The 23011-nt window shown below is 48.4% G+C and overlaps 1 protein-coding gene across 1 annotated transcript in view; it reads right to left on the reverse strand.

The window, feature by feature from the left end:
- Window positions 1-23011, reverse strand: part of SCN8A (sodium voltage-gated channel alpha subunit 8) — a 55275-nt gene that overhangs the window by 18523 nt on the left and 13741 nt on the right. The window contains 15 exon segments of the mRNA XM_048327666.1: window positions 85-555; window positions 1633-1989; window positions 2681-2854; window positions 3017-3255; window positions 5086-5221; window positions 6881-7240; window positions 7905-8192; window positions 8461-8667; window positions 9353-9494; window positions 10028-10091; window positions 10461-10682; window positions 13939-14030; window positions 16819-16947; window positions 17150-17239; window positions 18858-18976. Of these exon segments, the coding sequence (XP_048183623.1) occupies window positions 85-555; window positions 1633-1989; window positions 2681-2854; window positions 3017-3255; window positions 5086-5221; window positions 6881-7240; window positions 7905-8192; window positions 8461-8667; window positions 9353-9494; window positions 10028-10091; window positions 10461-10682; window positions 13939-14030; window positions 16819-16947; window positions 17150-17239; window positions 18858-18976 (3090 nt within the window).

The following is a 23011-nucleotide window of genomic DNA, read 5'->3' on the forward strand; positions in this document are numbered from 1 at the left end:
TGCTGGAAGGACGCAGTTCTGCCTGCCCAGAGGTTCTCACAGCGGGCTAAACGACTCGAAAGAATTTTTAGCACTTCATCCCACCTCCTTGCTGCCGTCAGGATCTGTATCACTGCTGAAATCTTCTGTGTTGAGGTTTTCAAAATCCGATTCCCCCACAGCAATGGGGACGCGGACGGTGAGGTTGGGGTTGTTGATGAAGGACATGTGATCCTCATCGATGATGTATTTCTCGACGCTGCTGCCGATGCCGCTCGTGGTGCCGTTGCCGTTCTTCTGGTAATCGATGTCCCTGTTGATATCGGCCCCGGTGTGGTTGGCGATGCAGTTCACCTTCTTGTCATACAACTCATCCAAGGGTTTCACCTCGTCGGCCTCTCTCTGCTTGAAGTGAGCCTGCATGAACTCGCGCACCTTGGCCTTGGTCCAGGCAATGCCCTTCTTGATGCGGATGACCGAGATCTGCAGGTTGTTCATCTCCCCGTCATCGTCCGTGGCTGCCAAGTTGTCTGCGCTGAAGGAGCTCAGCAACAAGGCCAAGAACAGGTTCAGCACCTGAAAGGGAAGAGGTGATGCTGGACTGACACACAGGGTGGGTATTCCCAAGGCTGAACGGGAGCACTCGGCACCCAAGCCCTGCTGATGCTGCAGAGCTGTCTCCAAACACCACTGAAAACCAGCTCTGGTGTCCCACAAACTTATTCAGGTGCCCAAGGCTCAAGGTATGAGACCCTGATGCTGCAACAAGTTCCCTGAACAGGGACCCTGGTGCAGCACACGGCTCTGAGGGGTCCCAGGGGTCCCTGACTTGAGCCCCTTGCAGGATCCAGACTGCAGATGTCAGACAGGGATTTCATCCCCACGGGATTTAAACTCAGCTTTACTGATTTAGTCCCATCTCTGCCTCAAAGAAAATGGGGAAAATCTTGGCATTTTGAGTGATCACTCCCAGCTCTATTTCCTTGCCCACATCCCCAAGACTTATTTTATCAAAACCCTTTGGCAAGACAGGACCTCTCAGAGAGAGCTCACAACTACTTTGAGGAATTGTGACTGCTCGTGTGACTTCATTCTTGCTCACATTTTCCTCCACAGACTTTTCTTCGTAAAATTTAGGGCCAGAAGGAGCCATCATGATCTAGTCCAACCTCCCACACAACAGGCCGTGCAGTTTCACAGCCCATTCCTGCACACCACAGTACCTCATGACTGAGCCAGTGGGCAGGTTTTAGAAGAAACTTCCATCCTCATTTTAACACTTCAGGACCTTCCCCTGTGCACCAAATTATTTAATTTCCTGGTAATTAAAATGCCAGGTTTTGCTTCTTTTAGCTTCTTCTGTCCCTCAGGTCAGGTGTAGGTCTGTCCCCTTCGACTGAGGGTTTCATACCTTCAGCTTTTATTGCAAAACGCTTCATTTATGGGCAACTCTTTAAGGTCCTCATCAAGCAAAGAACATCTTTAACATTGTGCTACCAAAGTCTGCGGGACTCTCGATACATCAAAGGCCAAGAGGGACCTCAACAGAGCAGGAACAGACTCACAAACCATCACTCCCTCATCCTGAGGTCTCCCCGAGTTCTACCCCACCCAGAGGCAACCAAGAAAGCCCATCAGTAACCATTTACTGACCACTAAATTTCCGATGACCATGACCATCATGAAGACAATCAAGCACATGGCCTGTCCTGCCACTTCCATACAATCCCACATGGTCTCAATCCACTCCCCACACAACACACGGAAGACAATAAGGAAGGAGTGGAAGAAATCGTGCATGTGCCAGCGGGGTAGCTCACACTCCGCATTGATCTTGCAGACACACTCCTTGTAGTTTTTGCCAAAGAGCTGCATTCCCACCACGGCGAAGATGAACACGATGATGGCCAGCACCAAGGTCAGATTCCCCAAGGCACCCACTGAGTTACCAATGATTTTTATCAGCATGTTCAGAGTGGGCCAGGACTTGGCCAGTTTGAAGACTCTCAGCTACAAAAAAAAAAAGCCAAAACAAAACAGACAAATCTTAAGCAAAGAGGAAAATCAAGCAGAACTTCCTAACCAACAACCAACTTGTATTTTATGTAAAGGTAAGTCCATGCTTCTGCTGCTGAGGTCACGGGGAGCAGAGAATGCTTAACCTTTCTGGAAATTTGGGCTTGTGCATTTTAACTTAGTTATTCCCCACACGCTGATCTCCCTTCCCAAAGGAAAGGTCACCCTTCCCTGCCCAAATGCAACAAGCTGCTGCTCAGACCTCGTAAAGAGCAGTGATGAAGAAAGAAGAGCCCATAAAAAATAGCACCACTCAATCTCTGTCCTCCCCAAACCCAGAAAAATGTGGGTCTTCCCTTGTCCTTTGTAAATGGGAAAAATTTCTGATGTGAGGGGAATGGCTGGAGCTGTGTCAGGGGAGGGATAGGCTGGATACTGGGAAAAGGCTCTTCCCCTGGTTGGGCACTGCCCAGGTTCCCCAGGGAATGGGCACAGCCCCGAGGCTGCCAGAGCTCAAAGAACGTTTGGACAACACTCTCAAGCACAGGGTGGGATTGCTGGGGTGTCTGTGCAGGGCCAGGAGCTGGACTGGATGATCCTCGTGGGTCCCTTCCAACTCTATGATTCTAAACTTTGTAGTAGCTCCATGATGACAACATTGAAAGAGAGCTGGAATATGGAATACCAATCGGAAAGATCGCAGCACGGAAAGTCCTTCCACATCTGCGAGACTCAGCTCCATTAAACTGAGGGAGACAATAAACCCATCAAAGATGTTCCAGCCTTCTTGAAAATAATAGTATGGATCCATTGCAATGAGCTTCAGGAACATTTCTGCTGTGAAAATCCCAGTGAAAACCTGGAGCGGGGAGGAGAGACAGACAAAGAACAGGCAAAGAGTGACTCTTGCTTATTTTCTGATCTTCGTGCTAAGTATCGACACTGCAATTTATTCTAAGCCTAAGCCCACATCAATAAGCAGGAGCAGAGCTGCAGGGAGTGTTCACCACTGCTCTCTTACCAGATTTCCTACGGAGAGCACGTGTTCGAACTCGGGGGTCATGGGGTGGTGCTCCATGGCCATGAACAGCGTGTTCAGCACGATGCAGATGGTGATGGCCAAGTCGACAAAAGGATCCATGACAATTAAGTTCACGATCTCCTTCAGCTTCATCCAGTATGGATGGCATTCCCAGATCAGGAACATATTGGCAAATTTGTACCAGCAAGGGGGACACTTCCTCTGGGACTCTTCCAGCTCTACAGGTACAAAACAAAACAGAGGTCAGGCTTCATCTCTGAGGCTGAAGAATTACAAAACTGTGAACCTTGTGAAAATGGCCGTGGAGGTGACACGAGAGAAGAGCTGGGTCAAGTTTGTGGGCAGGTTGGACATCGGGAAGAAATTCTTCATGGAAAGGATGGCCAGGGTTTGGAAGGGGCGCCCAGGGAGGTGGCGGAGTCCCCATCCCTGGGGGTGTCCTAGGAATGACTGGATGTGGCACTCAGCGCTTTGATCTGGGTGACAGCACGGGGATCGGTCACAGGTTACACCCAACAACCTTGGAGCTCTTTTCCAGCTTCAAGGATTCTTGGATTCTGGGATTTTATGATTTTACTGAGCTTTGTGACTTCTCCTTTGCTCCTACACAACATCTACACAGCACCTGCACCGGGTCACCAGAACTGCCGTCCGGACCCTGTGCTTCAGCCCCACCAGGATGATTCAGTGCAAATTATTCCAAATGAAGGGCTATATTTAACTCCGAACTGATCAAGGTAAAACAGCTAAAATCAAAGTTACAGATTCCAAACGGCTTTTGGTGCCAGTTTTTAAATAACTGAGATGGATTCTGTGCTGAACACAGACACGGTCTAAAAGAGGAAAGAGATGACATAACGCTGCGAAGGATTTTCAGCAGGAATAACCTGATTAAGACTAACTACATCCATTTACAGAAATCAAACACAATGCTGTGTCCATTTTTTTTTTTTACACTGGCTTATCTCAAGTGCTTAGGGAAAAAAAAGAAATACAAATGAGGAGCTGCCCCCATTTATTGACTTGCTGGTTCCAGTCAGGCTGTGCAGCTGTGCACCCTCAACTTTTATTCTTTATGGGAAGGGAAAGGACCACTGTGCTCTCCCTCCCATTGGTTCTCTGGTTGCTTAGTATTTAGTTGCCTTGGAATTTCTGAAGTTAAAAAGAGGCCCGTGGCACTGGAGCCCGTAGGCGTTTGCGCAGGAGGGAAGCGGCAGCAAAACCCTGCTCTGTTTCTAAGTATATTTAGTTTTCATACAATTTTATTGCAGGAGACAGCAGGAATTTGAGATCATCAACCGCATGTGGCTGCTGTTCATAAATTCTTGCTGGCTCCTGCAGAACATATTGGGAAATCTCATCTCCATGTGCTGTCCATTCCAGAATTCCCACCATCCAACAGTCCCTTTCTCTTCTGACAGCTGTCACACTGCAGCTCTCAGTGTAGCTCCAATGCTTTTCTCCCACGGACTGTAGCAAGGGAAGGTCTCTCCAGTGCTTGGGAGATGACAGAAGACAGAACACCCGTACCTGACATTGCCTCACTCCTCTATCTCCACACTGCATCCTCTTTATTGTAAAGTTACAACTCCTCTTTGCTGCCTTTACCTCCATCTCTACGTAATTTGGATGCAAACCCAAGTAAAATAAAGTCTAATAAATACTTCTTTGTTAATAAAGACCCAAAAGAAGCAGATTTAGGCAAAACCATGCATGGATATGTACTGCTCTAAAGCAGAGGGAGCTGAATTCCACTATCCCAGGTTGCTCCAAGCCTTTCCCAACCTGACCCCGGACAATTCCAGGAATGGGGCAATTTCTCTGGGCACCCTGTGCCAGGGCCTCCCCACCCTCACAGGGAAGAACTCCTTCCCAATATCCCATCCGACTTTGCCCTCTGGCAGTGGGAAGCCATTCCCCCTTGTCTTACCCCTCCAGGCCCTTGTCCAAAGTCCCTCTCCAGCTCTCTTGGAGCCCCTTCTTAGGCACTGGAAGGGGCTCAAGGGTCACCCTGGATCCCTGTCCTCTAATCCCCAGATCACACCTACCCTCAACAAGGGTGTTGGTCAGCCCGGTCATGACGCTGTTGGTCCGATCCTTCCTTCCGTAGGACGCGTTCACCTGATCCATCGAGACCAAGAGAGACCCACCAGGTTTCTTCCTGATTTCGATCTCAGTAGTACCCTGAAAAATTCAGATGATGATTAATACAGGCTTCAGTCTTCCCAGTATCTTACCCACTCTGAGCCCAGAAATGCAGCATTTAGTCTGTATTTCCATGTTCTGTGCTGTCTGTATATCCCTCTGTCCTTCCCACCTTCCCACAACACATTAAGTGGTCAAACCAAAAGCCCTTTTTTCTGTTGGACCAGTGCTCTGCAGCCTTAGACAAGTTCCAGACTATATTTGAGAGAACATTCCTAATTACATACAGTGTAATTTATTCTCTGTCCTACAGCCAAACAGGTGGGCAGTGACTCTTCCTCCAGCCGCTCTACAACCCGCTGGTCAGAGCAAGAACTCCACAGCAGCCTCATCTGAGCCACACAAATTAATAAGGTTTACAATTTGACAGTATCAACATTTATTTCAAAATCTCCATCTGGAAATTAGACTAAAAGAAGCTTGGCCACAACAAGGAGAACTCATGGGGATTTCTCCCAGTCCAGCCCAGGACAAAGCCAGTTTTCTGGCACAACAGGGAGGTAAAGCCACGTTGTTTCACCTTGGGAACAATCACCTTCTCCCCTTGATTCAGAGCTGGCACTTCCAAAGGCACCTCAGGCTCCCTTCGAGGATTGCTCTGGCTCTGCACTGCCAGGCTCTGTCAGGCACAGAAAATCCTGGGTACTAACAGATAACTGGGCTGGTTTTTGTCTCTCTACATAGAGTTAGTACAAGAAGTGCTAATTACTACTTTCTCTCTCCACGTGCACAGTGCTGGTCACTGTTTCCACCACAACCATGCTCTGTTAGAAAGCGGATTAAATACTGAAGCAAAACACTGTACTAATGTGCTGACTAAGGAAGAACAAAACCAGGTAGGGAATTGATGCTTAACACGACTAATTAGGGTCAAACAGGTTGCAAGAATTCCAATAACTAAAAAAATAGCTTGGAATTTTTCAGCTCAGTAACCAGATTTCCTCAGAAACAATTGATTAAGGTCTCTCTCAAATGATGTTGTTTCAATCGGATCCAGATTCTTCTGTGCCCCACTAACTGATATTCTATGTTTGGAGCTTTGTTTCTCTCCTGCACTCTGAAATGCTGATCCACTAAAAGGTTTCTCAATACCAATTCATTCAACTAACTGCAAAAAGCCACAGTCAAGGAGAATTCAACAATTAAAAAAGAATATTTTACAAACTCATTATTTTACTAACAGCTGCCCCTTGAATTTAGTGAGAGTGAAAAAAGATTGTTTGTATTTCCCTTTAATCCTTAAATATTTTATCTTATTGTGGAGAATATTCACAACTACCTTTAAAAATCGGGTTGGTTTTCCCATTCCCAGCTTTAAATAGTTCTGTATGAATCGCCCCAACACACACCAAGGTTCCTACTATTAATAGTCCTTTAATTAAGGACTCAATTCCAAGCCTTTTTTTCCCCAGCAAGCTGGAGGGGAGGGAGGTGGGTTGTTGAGTTAGGGAAGCAAGGAAACGGGCACTGGAAGCTTAGGCTGTTTGTCAGCACAGACGGCACGGCCGGCGCTCAGACCGACTGACCCGTCCTGCTGGGATTCCGCTCTGCCTGGAAAGGAGGAGGAGGAGGAGGAGGATGAAGAGGAGGAGGATGATGAAGAGGAGGAAGCCTCCTCACACTGTGCTCAGCAGCTACCTCGGGCAGGATGCGGCCCCCGGGCATGCTGGAGGGGGGCCCGCCGATGAGGGACACGACGCCGTTGCAATCCACGGTGCTGTTCCTCTTCACGCTGCGCCGCAGGTTGGGGAAGATGCGCGAGGAGCGGCTGCCCTGGCTGTAGCCGCTGTAGCCGCTGTAGCTGCTCCGCCGGTCGCGACCGCGGATGGGGATGAAGAGCGAGTCCCTCCTGCCCTCGCTCTCCTCCACCGTGCTGTGCTCGTCGTCGGCGAACTCGTTCTCCGAGCCCGGGTCGCGGAACCGCCCCTTGTAGCTGAAGATGCTGCTCTTGCTGTTGTGGCGGGAGAGGAAAGGGGAGCCTGGGATGCTGAGGAGAGACTGGGGGAGAAGGGAAGGAATGGAGTGAGAAGGATGGACACAAAGCGCTGCTGGCGTGGTTTTGTAGAATCGCGGAATGGTTTGGGTTGGGAGGGACCTTGAAGATTGTCCCGTTCCACCCCCTGCCATTGGGGGGTGGAACCACTATTCCAGGTTGCTTCAAGCCCCATCCAGCCTGGCCTTGGACACTGCCAGGAATGGAGCAGCTCCAGCTTCTCTGGGCGACCTGTGCCAGGGCCTCCCCACCCTCAGAGGGAGGAATTTCTTCCCAGTATCCCAGTTGACCCTGTCCTCTGCACTGGGAAGCCATTCCCCCTCGCCCTGGCACTCCGGGCCCTTGTAAACAGTCTCTCTCCATCTGTTTCCCTCCCTCTGCAGGTCTGCACAGACCATCACCCCTCACTCGCTGGCTGCACTGTGAGAGCTGCTCACTCTTGGCTGGATGAGCTGTCTCAGTGGAGGAGTTACCTGGTTGGATTCCTCAGGAACAATTCCTGCCAGGAATGTGTGTGTGAGAGTCATAAACTTGGGCCCTGAGCGTTCTCCTGACACAACACAGTTTAGGACAGCAGGCAGATCCCTCGAGGTGCCAATAGGAATCTAAAGCAGAATATCATCCTGACCTCAAGCAACCACAAACATTAGTGAAGGAACAGAAAAGTACCTGGTTCATGATGGAAAATTTCCTTCCCAGCCTGTTATCCGGTAGCCTGAACACTTTCCTCCTCATGCCATCCTCAGATTCCGACTTGAACACCTTCTCATTGTCACACTTCTCATCTCCTTCCGACAGCTCCTTGTCCTTCCGCTTTTTCCTCCTGTTTCGACGCTCCTTGGCACTCTTGGAACTGAGTTTGGAAATCTCCGAGGAGCTCCGAGACATCCTCCCCCCACCATCATCTTCCACAGCATCTTCAGAGACCGTCCCGGCCGAGGTGACCATGGCAGCAGCCTGAGGGTGCAGGAAAGGGAAGGAAAAATAAATCACATCTTTCCAGGATTAATGCTCCATTTTCTGCTTTAAGAAAGAGTTTGCCTTAAAGCACCTGAGTAAAAGACTTTGGGGCAGGACTGAGATGTTTATTCTCTCCTTGGAAGAAACTTGCAGTCAGAATTTGTTAAGATTTTTATAGTCTACTTGTGCAGGTAGCAAAATCAGCTTCTCTGGGCAGCCTCAGGGCCTCACCACCCTTACAGGAAGGAATTCCCTTTTTTCTCACCTGTGCTTCTTCCTGTTGCTTTTTCAATTGTTCCAGCATGGCCTTGAATTCTGCCTCCTTCTGCTCTGCCTCCTCCAGTGTCGCCTGGTTCTGCTCCTCGTAGGCCATGGCCACCACAGCCAAAATCAGGTTCACCAGGTAGAACGATCCCACAAAGATCACCAGCACAAAGAAGATCATGTAGGTTTTTCCTGCCGCTCGTAAAGTCTGGAAGTGGAATAGAATGGCAGAGGGATTAGAAAAGGAAAGGGAAGCAATTTTGGGCTTCCCTGACACACGACACATGGGCCAATCCCAAGTTTCTTGACCTGAATGTTTCTAAGAAAATCCAGCAGTGCTGAATCTTTCCCAGCTCAGCATTTTCCCTGCAGAGCGCTGAGACACTGCACATTCCTTGGCCATGAACACAAAAGGTGACATCCACCTTCCTCCCCTAAGGGAACATCCAAGGGATACACACTGGAAAGGATTCAGAGGCACAGTGTGAAACCCAACGCTCAGACTCCCTTAAAACAAACCAAATCAAGGAAAAGCTGTTTCAGCAAGGTCCCCAAAGCACCCTCAGGTCACGAGAAAACTCTCTGCCCTCCAAAGAGCCTGAGCACCCTCTGTGAGCAGGGCTGAACGCCCACAGCCTCCTGCAGCCAGTGCTAAGGTGCCTCCCGAATTAATTCACAGCTCAGCTGGACCCACCTTCCCTTCTGGACTTGAAGCCCAACACCTGCTGACAGGTACTGTCCCCTTCCTCCCCCCCGAAAAATCTCACTGTGCAGCTTTACTTGCACTCACTCTTTTAGAGAGAAGGAAGAAAACAAAGCTTCTCACATTTCCCTTTCCTGTTTTATCCCCAAATTCTCACCACGTATGACACCAAAGCAAAGTGTTTACTTACTAATTGATACAAGTTTTCCCAGAAGTCCTGAGTCATAAGGCGAAATAAAGCCAGAAAAGCCCAGCTGAAGGTGTCAAAGCTCGTGTACCCGTAGTTGGGGTTCCGTCCTGCCTTCATGCACGTGTATCCCTCTGGACATTGGCTGGGGAGGGACAACAGCCAGGTCAGGGCTCTCCGTGCTCACTGCCACAGCTCTCCCAACAAACAGCAAGGCAAGGAAGGACAGCAGACAAGGAGACTGAGAGGCAGGATTTCAGGAAAGCCCTGTTATCCTCGTCCTACAGAAACGAGGTGCTGCAACGCGCAGCTTTGCCCCCGACGGGAGCCCAAAGCAGGAGCTTTGGCCAGAAGTGTCTTCAGAGCCAAGAGGAAAACCAACAGCACACGGCAAGTTCCCATTTCTGAGCCTCCATGCACCCTTCTCTGACAATCCTTAAGACTGGATTCAGAGGGAAATAATGCCACTGGTAAGCAGTGGTAGCCAGACGTGCCTCCTGACAGGGAAAATGGCACTTACATTGCATTAGCAACGGATTCGTAATTAGATTAAGAAATTTGAAACCTGGTGAAATAGCACCAGAACCAACAGAGGAAGCGACAGGGAGTATTCCAAAGGTTTTGCCGGCTTTAGCCAACATCAGTGATAACTGATTGCTAATGAAGCTCAACACTCACCCTGCATCCGAGCTGTTACCACAGAGCAAAGGGTCTGTGGAGCCAGGAATGATGTAAAAGTTTGCTGAAGATGAAAAAGAAGAGATTGCATTCACACACAAACGGAGTTAGAGGATTTAACAGACTGTAACACTATTAAAACCTTCACTTAAGAGCCCCCCCAAATCCACTGCTAAGAAATTCATCAGTAAGAATATATTTTGGACAAGTTATTTAGTTAAGAGAGCACATCAAAACCCTTCTAAAGGATGAACTCAACTAGGAACATCTCAACAAGGCCAGATTAAAAAAAAAACACCTGACAAACTTCTGCACAAGGGGTTTTTACTGTGAAAACCAGACACACCCCAGCATGAGCCATGTTGGAACTCCTGGGCAGCTGCATCGAGCCAAATCAGGAGGTTTTAGGGAGCCTCACTGTAGAAATACCTACACATATTGTTGGTGTATTCCTCCCAGTCGAAGCCCCTGGAGCCATTGTCCAGGAAGGTCTCGTTCACATTAATTGGCCAAATCACACACTTGTTCCTTAAATTGCCCATGAACAGCTGGAGCCCAATGAGGGCAAAGACACTGAGACAGAAAACTGTCAGGATCATCACATCCGACAGCTTCTTCACAGACTGGATGAGGGCACCCACGATGGTCTTCAAGCCTATGGAGAAGGAAACAAGACTAGAAATCACTCCTGTAGAAGGAAACCACACCGAAAATCCAAATGAATACAGTACCTCAGAAGGACTCTTCGGTGGGAAAGGCTGTGGCTATAAATAGTGAAGGTTCCTGTGTGTGGTCAGCTTTTCCAGCCAGTACAACACTGGCATGGAGGAACCAGCTCAGCGGCGAGCGAGGAACAGTCAGAACAAACCAAAACCCCAGCATCTGTCCCTGAGAATGCCTGAGCCTCGCAGCAAGGCTGTGGAACGTGGGGAATCACTTCCCCACACACAGGGCTTGCCAAATGAGGATCAGACTGGGATATGCTGCCACAAAACCCCTCGTGGACACGTTCAGCCGTGTTTGAGCTGAGCTCACTGGCACGGGCTACAACAACTTACAGAGATCAAATACCTTTAGCTCTCCACATCTTGGGTTTCTCCTGCTCAACTAAACTGTCTCAGCACTTCCCTTCCCTTGCAGGAGCAGAATCTTCCCCTTCAGTGGTGGGTTTGGTCACAGCCAGGGCAGGATTTCACCCTGAGCATTGGTGCTCTGGGATTTACTGAGGCCACTGGGATCATTAACAGGCTCAGCACCGAAAGTAAGCTCAGGCATAAGCCAGAATCCTGCTGGTTTCCCACACCAGTCTGGTCCGTGAGAGGCAGAACTCGTGACTCGGGAGAACTCAGCATTAATTTTTAGGCGACAGGTCTAAACTAGCTAGAATTTTGGATGCAGAAACAGTACCCAATTAGGCCCCTTTAATCAGCCTTTCTGGTGTTAAGTAGGATGATTCTGTGGTTTATAAATGAGCAGTGAAGGAAGGAATGAGCAAAAAAATAACGAATCACAGCTGGATTTGGGGCCAGTCAGATCCAAGGTTCCAGCTGAGACCACACAAACATTTTGCAATAAATCTTGGACCAGAAACCAGGTCCCTTCCAACCTCCTCCTTCTGTGAAACCCTTGTAGACCAACAGAGGTTAGACCCGTACCAGGAACACAAAGGTTCAAAAACAAACGGTTGCAGATACATTCCTTGCAAAGGAATTCTACTTTGAAGTGTCATTTACTTCCATTGTCCAAACTTTTCATGGATGCCAAAGCCCTGCTCCAACGCAGAGCAGGTTTGTGCTGTTCTGGCAGACACATCACCCCCAGCACCTCTTGCCATGCTCATCCCACGGCTCTGCTCTGCACATGCACCCACGGACGTCAGCGCTTGGGTTCCTGCTCTGGGTGCTGCTCCCTCACAGGTGGGTAAGGAGAAAGGGGGTTTGGAACCAGCAGGAGAGATCCCAGTCCAGGCACAGACTGGGAACACTTCAACAAACACAACTCCAACAACTTCCAGCTGCAGTGACCACCCCGTGCTCCGCGGATCCGAGTTTCCCTGGATCCTGTGGAATGCGGGAGCGACCCAGGTGTGTCCCCACATGGCACCAGGCAATTAAAATATAGGAACTCAAGTGCCAATATAGAAAATCTCTTGAGACCATCACGGTTTCGTACAGTTTTTCCACCAAACCGTAAGACCAAAGGGATATTTTGGTGGTTTCGCTCAGAGGTGTCACAGTTTGCTCCTGTCACACAGATCCATAGAGACCATGGAATTTTGTCCATGGCATGGCAAATTCTGGTAATATTTCCCATTTTTATCTCGTCTCAAACACACCTTCGTTCCAATTACTGGCAGAAGATGTAGATGGCACTCGAAACACTAAAATGAGCTTCTCAGTAGCTCAGCACAGAGTTAAAATTCCCATTCCATGTGCTGAAGCAGAAGGGGAACCCCTTTAGATTTTAATATTCAGTGTATTCTAAAAATCACCTTTTCCCTGTGAAATGATAGCAGTAAAACCCATAAAGATGCTTTCAGATTAAATAACCCAAAAGGCCAATTACTCAAACGCTTTACATTCCTCCTGCTGTCACAAAATGGAGGGGGGGCAAGCTTTGTGCTGCACCCAAATGCTGCAGAAACACACCTGGACAATCCTCCCCCAGAAACGGACACAAAACCCCAAAATTTTGGCATTTCAGGTATGTTCAGCGTCCCCAACACCCAAACAGGATCCCCTTGGCTGTGTGTGGCAAATCATCGCTTTTATTCAACCAAAATATGCAGCGAATTGTCCCTCTAATAAAAATTACACAAAAATGTGCTGGACTTAGCAAGGCTCAGCCCCAACCCCTCCGCTGCCATTTGAAATCAAACTCCATCGGTTTTGAATTGTATGGAGAGAATGATCCAAAACCGAGCTGCTCTGCTCCCGTCCATGGGAACACAAGGCATGCTCTCACACAGCCAGGAACCAGCTCCTTAAAGCTGCATCATCTCCCACTTTGCTACAGTTAAGAAAGCAAAACACAGGCAAAACTGGTTTCGAGATCGATGCTTCTCTCTGAGCAAGCCGGTTACTCTCTGGAGCGGGCCGAGAGAATCACAGCTGCCCTTCAGAGCCGCCCAGGGCACTGCTAACAGCAATTACCAAAGGTCTTTTGCTCTTAGATACCACCAAACACGAAGGAAGGCTCAGTAGGAACATCACTCCAGCATGTTCTCACTGGGTGCAAGGAAAGCAGGTGCCACGTAAGAGCATCACCATCATCATCATCATCATCATCATGCACAACAGGCAGGTACAGCTGATGGGGTTGGCAGTCTGGGATGGGACAAAAGGGATGTGCCCTACAGTTCCATAGGCTGGTCCCTGGCAGCCTGAGAGAGCAGAACCACCACTCACTCCAGTGTCAGTGAATGCGTGAGGGAACAAAGCAGCAAGGAACTGAGACCAAAACTCATCGAGGAGTCATTTCGGGTGCTGTCCTTGAAAGAGGCTGAGCACCTGGAAACCAGAATGCTGGAGATGTCTGAGTGCCTGTAAGACCTGAGCCTGGAGCTCGACCTTAGAATTAGGGGCACTTTTGAGAAACCATGAGCATGAAGCTTTTCTGTACAAGAATTCAGGATCAGGAAGCGTTCCAGGCCAGGCTGGACAGAGCTGTGATTAAACTGGTCTAGTGGAAGGTGTCGCTGCCCGTGGCAGGAGGTGGAACAAGATGAGCCTGTTCATCCCACAGTTTGATGGCTTGGGAGCCTTGATTTCAAACTGCTTTGCTACACAGACTGCAAATCCCATCCAAAAAATCCCAGTGCCATTTCTGAGGAATGAGCAGTGCAGGAGGGGAGGGGAAATACAGAGAGGAGACGCACGCAAGCCCAGCCTTTAATGCTGAATGGTTCTCACCTGGAATTACAGAGATAGTTTTCAAAGCTCGGAGAACTCTGAAAGTTCTCAATGCTGAGACATTCCCAAGGTCCACAAACTCTGTGACATATCTGCAATGAGGGAGGTCACACACAAAAAACACCATGACAATACACACACCAAAATAAAACAACAACTACAGACAAAGCAATACATCACTCACAGGGGCCTGCACCCGACAGCTAAACACCAACCGGGGCCGCCTTACCTGGAATTACAGAAATAGTTTTCAAAGCTCTCAGAACCCTGAAAGTGCGCAGAGCTGAAACATTGCCTAGGTTTACAAACTCTGTTATATACCTGCAGAATTAAACCAGAGTTAATGGCACCGTTGGGGTCACCTTCCTTTGCATAAATCGTCTGCCTGTAGGAAACAGCTTGTGATTTAAAACGCTTCAGAATTGGCATTGAAAAGAGAGAGAGAGACAAAGTTGCAGAGGCAAAACACAGTTTAAGTCTCTCCACTCCCCAGCCAGCTTGCCCAGGTACACGGTTGGATACCCATCCTCACCTAGAATCATGGAATGTCCTGAGTGGGAAGGGACCCCCAGGGATCTTCCAGTCCCACCCTTGGCCCTGCACAGACACCCCAACAACCCCACCCTGGGCATCCCTGGCAGCGCTGTCCAAACGCTCCTGGAGCTCTGGCAGCCTCGGGGCCGTGCCCATTCCCTGGGAAGCCTGGGCAGGGCCCAGCAGCCTCTGGGGGAAGAACCTTTTCCTGACATCCCACCTAACCCTGCCCTGGCCCAGCTCTGGCCGTTCCCTCGTGTCCTGCCACTGGTCACAGGGAGCAGAGATCGGAGCTGCCCCTCGGGATGAAGCTGCAGCCCCCAATGAGTCCCCCTCAGTCTCTTCTCCAGCTGAACAGACCCAGAGCCCTCAGCCACTCCTCCAGACCCTTCCCCATCCCCTTGTCCCTGCTCCGGACCCTCTCCAGCAGCTTTAGATGTTTTTCATGTTGTGGTGCCCCAAACTCCACACAGTCCTGTAGAGAACTTGAAACTTTGCCATCTCTACAGAAGAAGGCAATTGTAAAAGTGCCAAATATTTGAGGAGACTTGGTGACATCACCCTGAGCAACCTGGGCTAGTGGGAGGTGTCCCTGCCCACGGCAGGGGGTGGAACTGGATGAGCTTCAAGGTCCCTCCCAATCCAACCCATTCCATGATTCCGTGATTGTATGACCACCTCAGATCAGCAGTTTCAGGTATATTCACGTCACTTCATGTTTTTAAGAAAACATAATCATCTTCTGCTTTGATTAACATCCTTCAATTTAATTAGCATCCTTCATTTCAATTAGCATCCTCCATTTTTAATCCTTTATGCTTCAGTGTCTGCTTGTGAGCTACAGGAAGGTTCGATTCTCCCCTTTTTACAAGCAGATAAACCCAAGATACACAGGGGAGAAGAGGCTTAGTGCAAAGTAACAGGGTTAAATTTTACCCCAGCTTAGAGAATATTTCCTCTGTGCTGCGTGGGGAGAAACCTGGTATGAAAAATCAAAAAAAAGCTCAATATTCAAGATTTTTCCTGGTGCAGAAAGGCCTCAAGGGCTTTAAAAAACTCAGGCCTTCTTAGTGGGGTTTAAATAATGCCCTTGACACAAAAAGGATTGTACCAGAGCCCACAGGCAAAGCCTGGCCTCTGGAAAGGAGAGGGTTACAGAGACCAGTGAGGGATTTAGGACATTCCTTGCAGAGCAATGCCCTGGGCCCTTTAAAGATGGTGGGATGACATTTGGTAACTTCTGGAGAAATAAAGGAATTGCCAGTTCCCAGGTTGGATTCGGTCTGTGTGCGCCCACACTGGGTGCTCACACTGGGTGCCCACACTGGGTGCTCACACTGGGCAGAGCAGATCCCCCACGGCTCTGAAGTAAAACTAAAGTGTTGGGGAGCTGCTGGTTATTGGCTTTTCATGGACAATGCCCAACTCTTTGCATATAATTTAAGTAAACAACTAAAAGGTAGAGTAGCCAAAGAGCAAAAACTCAGGAAACTCAACAGACTTGGGTGCAGAATCCAGCAAAATATGATTAAAGCATTTGACTTCGAGTGCTCTGAACCCTTGGAAATCCAGCTCCTGAGCCTTCCTCTGTGATCCCTGTTCCATCAGACACCGGTGAATATGGGAGCCCAAGCCTGCCACATGCAATACTCCAAAAATAAGTGTAAAAGGGCAAAAATATTTCTTCCACCAGCAGCTTGGAGTACCAGTGACAAAGACCTGGTTTCCATCAGCGGGACTAAGGCTGAGCCAGGATCAGCTCAGGGCAATATGGAAAAACCCAGGAATTCAGGGTGTATCTCCTGATGTGACTCAGACATGCCCATGATCCTCAATATCAGCCCAATCCAGCACAAAAGAAAAGAACAAGAAGGAAAATCAAGTGTCTCCTTTCTGACACGGCAGCTTCACGGGAAACGGGTTAATAACCACTGCTTATTAACAGGTTATTAACGGGTTATCAATGGCTTAATCACAGTCCAACCTCCAGCCACAGCCCAAGGGGGAAGGAGTGGTAGAGACTGGAATTTAAAGATATTTGGTTCCTATGCTGATCTGCCCCTCTGGCACGTGAGCCACCTAAAATCTTGCACTAATCAAGACAACTTTCAGAAAATCCTTTTTTTTTGCAGCAGCAGCAGCTCCACTAACTTTGTGCTGCTGCAGTTTAGAGCTGAAATCCCACCAGGCTAAAGCTTTCCTTGGAAAAATCAAGACAGAAACCTTGAGGGGGGTTGGGGGGGTGATTTAAGTTTTCTTTGATCTTCTTTTTCCTTCCAAACACACCCTCCTCCTAAGGCCCCGTCCCCTCCCATTCACACAAATCCCTGGAATAACACAACTTACGCCATCATGATCACGCTGAAATCCAGCCAGTTCCAGGGATCCCGCAGGAAGGTGAACCCATCTATACAGAAACCTCTTGCAATGATTTTCACGAGTGATTCAAACGTATAAATCCCGGTGAATGTGTACCTGTCACGAGGAAACGCCCTTTTAGTCGTGAAAAAAAGGAGAATTGCAGTTACTTTTGTCTAAATAAACGGCTTCAAAAGACAAAAGTGTTCATGCAAAAATCCACAGGGAGGAACAGGGTCCTCAAGGGAACAAACTCAGCGTGCTGGGAGGTTCTTACAAACACAACATTTGGTACTTAAACACAACAATTCGTACTTACTCCACATTCTTTGACCATTCGGGCGGGTTACTAAAAGTCATGAATACACAGTTGGTCAAAATAGTGCACATAATGATCATGCTAAATACTGTGGGACAAAGTCAAGGAGCAAAGGGACACGTGGTGACTCTTTACATTCCCTTAAGGTCCCCAAAGATCACTGACTGCAGGGAAATTCAACCATTTCCAGGCTTTTCTCTGTGGGCTACAAATAAGGGCTGAGATGCTTCCACCAGTCATGGGAAATAAGGCTGTTTATATAAATATACACGGATATATTTTTAATGGACTGTATTACATACACCTCTCTGCTATATAAACTAAAAATACATCTAAATATATGTATTAGCTACAAGATTTATAGACTATATATTTTTAATATGCTGTATTATAGATACTATTTATACACTACGTAACATATCATATGCTATGTAACATATATGACTATATAAATAGCATTTTATGGCACCATTCAATAAATTCTGTATTTTATATTTTAATTTATGTATTTTATATTTTATAACATACTTTTAAAATTCGTTTTCTACAAATCAATGCTGTATTTTCTGGTATGTCTCAGCAATTCAGTTCAGAGGCCTAAATGAAAATGTGTCCCTGGCTATTCAGTAACATCCAAATATCTTGTCTGCTATTGCAGCCCATGGGAAAGCAGTGCTGAAATCCACAGACACCGGGATTTAGCTTGGAGAAAATCACAGGAATCTTTCCAGACATCTCTGCTCCCTCTGAGTCTTACAAGTGACTGATCTGGGGAGCAGCACAATGTCCAAATTAGAAGTTTGAGTGTATTTTAGCCACTGAATTACTAGCACAGTGGTGAAATCCAGCTGTTTGACTTCCAAAATCATTTCAGGAGACTCAAACAGACCTTGGACCAAGACCCAAGAGCCTTCAGCAGCTCAGCCTGACCTGAACCTCACATCCCTCACCTACATCCCTCACCCAGCACGTGCAGGGGGAGGAGAGGCCACGAGAAATAACACAAAGCCAACTTTGGAAAGATGGAAAAGCTTTTCCTCCATGTGAGATACAGGACAGGAGATTACAGAAGCCTCTAAAGCATGTGAATGTGTTTCCATTTTAGAGCCATTTTGTAAAAATAAATAAATAAACAGGATGAAGCAGCTCAGTCAATAAAATACACTATTTTTCTCCTAATAACACCATCAGATGATGCTTCCAAAGCTCCCTGGGCCCTGCAGTGGGACATTTTGGAAGAGCTTTGCCATTAGAAGGATGCTTTAGAGATGCCGAAAGAGCAAGAAATTAGTCAGTGTCTAATTACAGACAAGGTGGCTGTGGCTTGTTCTCCAGATAATAACTCTATTTATTTCTAGATAATATTTTAGTATTTAATTATATTTTAATTCAATTGAACCATTTCAGTAGCTCTTAAAGCCTAGCTCTCCTTCACATGAAACACAGCCTCAAGTCACATCTGTTCCAAAACTCGTCCACGTGTGTGCACTGAGGGAAGAACAGGGAAAATAAAGGAGAAGTTCCCTTCACTGGATGTGGCTAAAGAACTGCTTTTTCATCCAGTAAAACCAGGAGTTTGTGTATGTTCTGAGGCCAACCCACACCTGCAGGTGCAGGACTGGCATTCATACACGTGGACTGAGCACAAGACAACAGGTAAGAGATTTTCAATGAAAACACAAAGGTAACTCAGTAATGAAAAGGATATGAATGTATCAAAATTTTAATAGCTATTCTTCTAAACAGATTAAAAGGACTTAAAATGTACAAGGCAGGTGTGGCACTAAATCGGAAGAGTGTTTTCCCTCTGTTTAGTACTACAAAGGTCTGCAGAGAAAAAAAGAAAGAGAGAGAGAGAGAGAGTTAATGCAAGAAAATCAAAGCAGGAATTGTACAAAATAGACAAACAACTTCCAGGGTAAAACATAGCATTTTCTGCCTTTTTTTTTTTTTTTTTGATGAATCTTTTATGAAGCTCCCATTAGGCTACAACACACCTGTACATCACGGACCTCACCCACCAGGACACCAGGGATAATTCTGCTCCAAACATCCATTCCACCAGAGACCTCAGACAGGGCAGAAGCCAAACCTCCCACCCAAGCCCCGCTCTCCTCTTCCACAGCACTGTCATTCCTTTCTAAGGGACCTGAGGTCCTAAGTGCCTCAGGACCAGACCTGAGGAGCAGATGTGGCAGCTGAGCCCACGCCACGACCCAGAGCACCAGCCCCAAGTCACAGCACAGCGCTGGCACAGCCTGGGCCTCCTTCCCAAATAACCGCAACAAATCCCACTGCTGCAAAGACCTCACCTGCAAAGAGAGACTGAGAGGCAAAGAGCAGCAGAACGTGGTGGCAGAGTCCCCCAGCCCAGCAGACACAGGTCACCCACCCACCCACCCCAGCGCCCACCCTGGTGCTGCACCGACCCTCAGCACAGCCCTGGGTCTCACTGCTGCTCATGACAGAGATCTTGTAAGATGTGAGGTTCATTTCTTTATGGAGAACCTGTGGAATGATCCATGTGAACGTGGGGCAGAATCCTGCTGGTCCATCTCCCTGCAGGGAGCACGCGGAGCACCAGCAGCATCAGGGGCAAGCTGGGTCTGTGGGTGCTTCACACCAGCACACCCAAACACCCACCATCCGACTCAGAAGGAAAAAAACCCATTTGTGTGCACTGAGAAGCCAAAGCCCTTTCCCTGGCACCATTTATCCCATTTTTATCCTCTCCAGGATGGCCCCAGAGCGCAGCCGGACTCACTCCTGTCTCCAACCCCCGGCTGGCACAGCCCCGAGCTCACAGAGCCCAACCCAAGGGAATCCACGAGGGCTCTCTGCCAACAAAGGCTTCCCCAGGAGACTCACTCTTAGGAAATTTGTCATTTCCATCCTCGTCAATGAAACAACGTATTTGAGCTCGTTTGGCTAAATTAGACCATTGAGCAGTAAATTATTTGCAAAGGAAATCAAAATCAGATTGTGGTTCAGCACCGAGAGAGGAGGGTTCGTTAGCAGAACCACTAATGCATCCCCACCAAAAGCACTTTAAAGACAACCCTGGACAGCTCCTAAATTGCAGCATCAAGAATTAATGACCAGATCACCTTGGCATGGAACAACCTTCTAAAAGGCCCAAAGTTTTGCAAAACTGCCATTACGGAGTGCTCAGGGGACACCCAATTCTAGGAATCAGCTCTCTCCCCTTTCCTGACACCACAAACTTTCCAGGACTCGCATCCCCTTCCTTTTTAAATCTCGTTTTGCTCTGGAGCAAGACACTCATCCCACCAGGATTCTCACGGGCTCCAGCTGTGTCCCCAGCTCGACACGGATCTCCCAACTCTCCCACACCTTTTGAGCAATGAAACCTCCAACACGACCATGCTGAACATTATGTGGGACAAGGTGAGCTGGAAGAAGACAGGAATTTCCCAAACCCCGCTCAGCAGTTCCGAGAGGTGGCTCAGTTTCGCTGTGTCTCCATCGCCCACAGGAAAAATCCCTACGCAGGAGCCTGTGGCTCGTTCAGCCAAAGCCAGCAAGCCAGGAGTGCAACCACCCTTCACCTGGAGACACAGGGACACGGGTGTGGCTCCACGGAGGCAGAGCAACCCAAAACTCGGGGCAGCTAAACTCAGCCGGGGCGGGTGGATGGAAACAGCCCCAGGCGAGGGCCGGGCCCTCTGTCTCGGCACATGGCAGGGGTCACACACAGGGGTCACTCACACAACACCCCCCTGCAGCCGCCCTTTCCCAAGGACTGACTCAGAACGTGGCGTTGCCTGCTGTAATAGCACAGAATCCCAGGATCCCTGAGGTTGGAAAAGACCTCCAAGACCATCGAGTCCAACTTGTGACCAATCACCCAGGCCAGAGCGCTGAGCGCCACGTCCAGTGGCACCGTGGACACCGCCGGGATAGCGACTCCAGCACCTCCCTGGGCAGCCCCTTCCAACGCCTGACCACCCTTTCCATGAAGAAATCTAAGCCTTCATCCCACTGCCCACCAAACATGAACTCCACGGTCCTCTTATGTGACTGTACCTAAGGCACTTCCTGGTTTTCTCTCTGTGCCCTGCCCAGATTTCTCCTTTTAGACCATAAAACTTGTTGAATTCTTCCTGCCTGTAAAGCCCATCATCCCTGGGCCTTTCAGCACAGCCCTCACACCAAGAAGGTGTCAATAGTTCCAGTCTGCTCATCGATTTTGACAGTTCCGAGATCCACCATTCCCCTGTGTATCCTGTAAAATCCTGAGTAAACTTCCACTTGGTCTCATCAGTAGAAAGAAAAGCCCAAAAGCCCAAGAAGTGTTTGGCAATTTAAACCCTCTCTTAGTTCTCCGTTCTGCTGCTGACATATCAAAACTCCATTTCAAAATGGCTGCAAGCTCTTAAAACATTTCCTGGATCTGGGCCAAGAACATCCTTAAGAGTTTTTAAGATGTGCTGAAGCAAAGCTCCAAACTCAGAGGAAGGTGATACCTGGAAAAAGGCATTTTGCAGTCAGTTTAAGAGATGCTTGTGTCTGGCTGGACTTCCCAAAGTCCCTGTTTGTTGTTAGAGCTGTGAAAAAAAACTCCATCCACTTCAGTTTCCTTCAAGTCATCAGGACCCACCAAAACCTCGGAAATAGGTCTCATAAAAAGAAAGAAGGTCTCAAAAGATAAATTCTCTAAATCAATCTGCAAAATGACGACTGCGCTTGAGAGCGCAACAGAACCGCTTGAGGGATGGCAAGAATCATTCCAGCTCCAGGAAGATTTAAAACATTCCTGCTTCCTGCAGGTTTTCCACTGAGCAGTTCTGTAATGGCTGAGGAGTGAGGGGGAGTGGGCAGGAGATTTCAGAAGAAAACAGCTTTAGGAACAGCCTCAGAACATATGGAAGCAGATTCCTGCAGCAGTAACACGATGACGGCCCTGACGCTCGATGCTGAGCAGGGGAGAGCGACGACTTCCTGGAGACACCCTGAGCCAGGCACTGGGGCTGCTGGAAAATGAATTTACAGGAAACTCGGGCACCCTGAGGACTGAAGAATTATAGGCACAATCAGTCCTGAGAGCAGCCCTGGGGAGAAGGGGTTTAGGGGCTGGTGGAGGAGAGCTGGACGTGCCCCAGGAACCCCCCGAGCCTGGGCTGAGGCCCCTCTGTCCTGCTCAGGTGAGACCCCACCTGCAGAGCTGCCTCCAGGCTGGAGAAGAGAAGCTTTGGGGGGAATCTAATTGTGGCCATCCAGTGCCTGAAGGAGCTGCAGGAAAGATGGAGAGAGACCTTTTACACAGGCCTGGAGCGCCAGGACAAGGGGCAATGGCTTCAAACTGCCAGAGGGCAGGGTTAGGTGGGATACTGGGAGGGAATTCCTCCCTGGGAGGGTGGGGAGGCCCTGGCACAGGGTGCCCAGAGCAGCTGGGGCTGCCCCTGGATCCCTGGAAGTGTCCAAGGCCCGGCTGGACATTGGGGCTTGGAGCAACCTGGGATGGTGGGAGGTGTCCCTGCCCTGGCAGGGGTGGTACAGGATGGGCTTTAAGGTTCCTTCCAACCCAAACCATTCCATGACTCTACAGTACACAGAATTAAACACCAATGCAAAATACTTTTCAAGTCTGCTCTGGCTCACAGAATCACACTTTCTAACACAGAAATACCATTATTTAATATCTGTTTTCCCATTTCCCCCAAAAGGGGACATATTTACTCTTTCTTAGTAAGTTATTCTTCACCACTGAAAAGCTTGTGGGGGAAAAAGTATCAGCCATGTTCTGCTCTTGCCTTAACCTCTCGTTTTACATCCAACAGTAGAAAAATCTGTATTTTTTTTAATTTATCAAATAAAACATTCCTGAAAGATATCTTTACA

Source organism: Corvus hawaiiensis, chromosome 24, assembly GCF_020740725.1.
Source record: "Corvus hawaiiensis isolate bCorHaw1 chromosome 24, bCorHaw1.pri.cur, whole genome shotgun sequence".
NCBI classification, from domain to species: domain Eukaryota; kingdom Metazoa; phylum Chordata; class Aves; order Passeriformes; family Corvidae; genus Corvus; species Corvus hawaiiensis.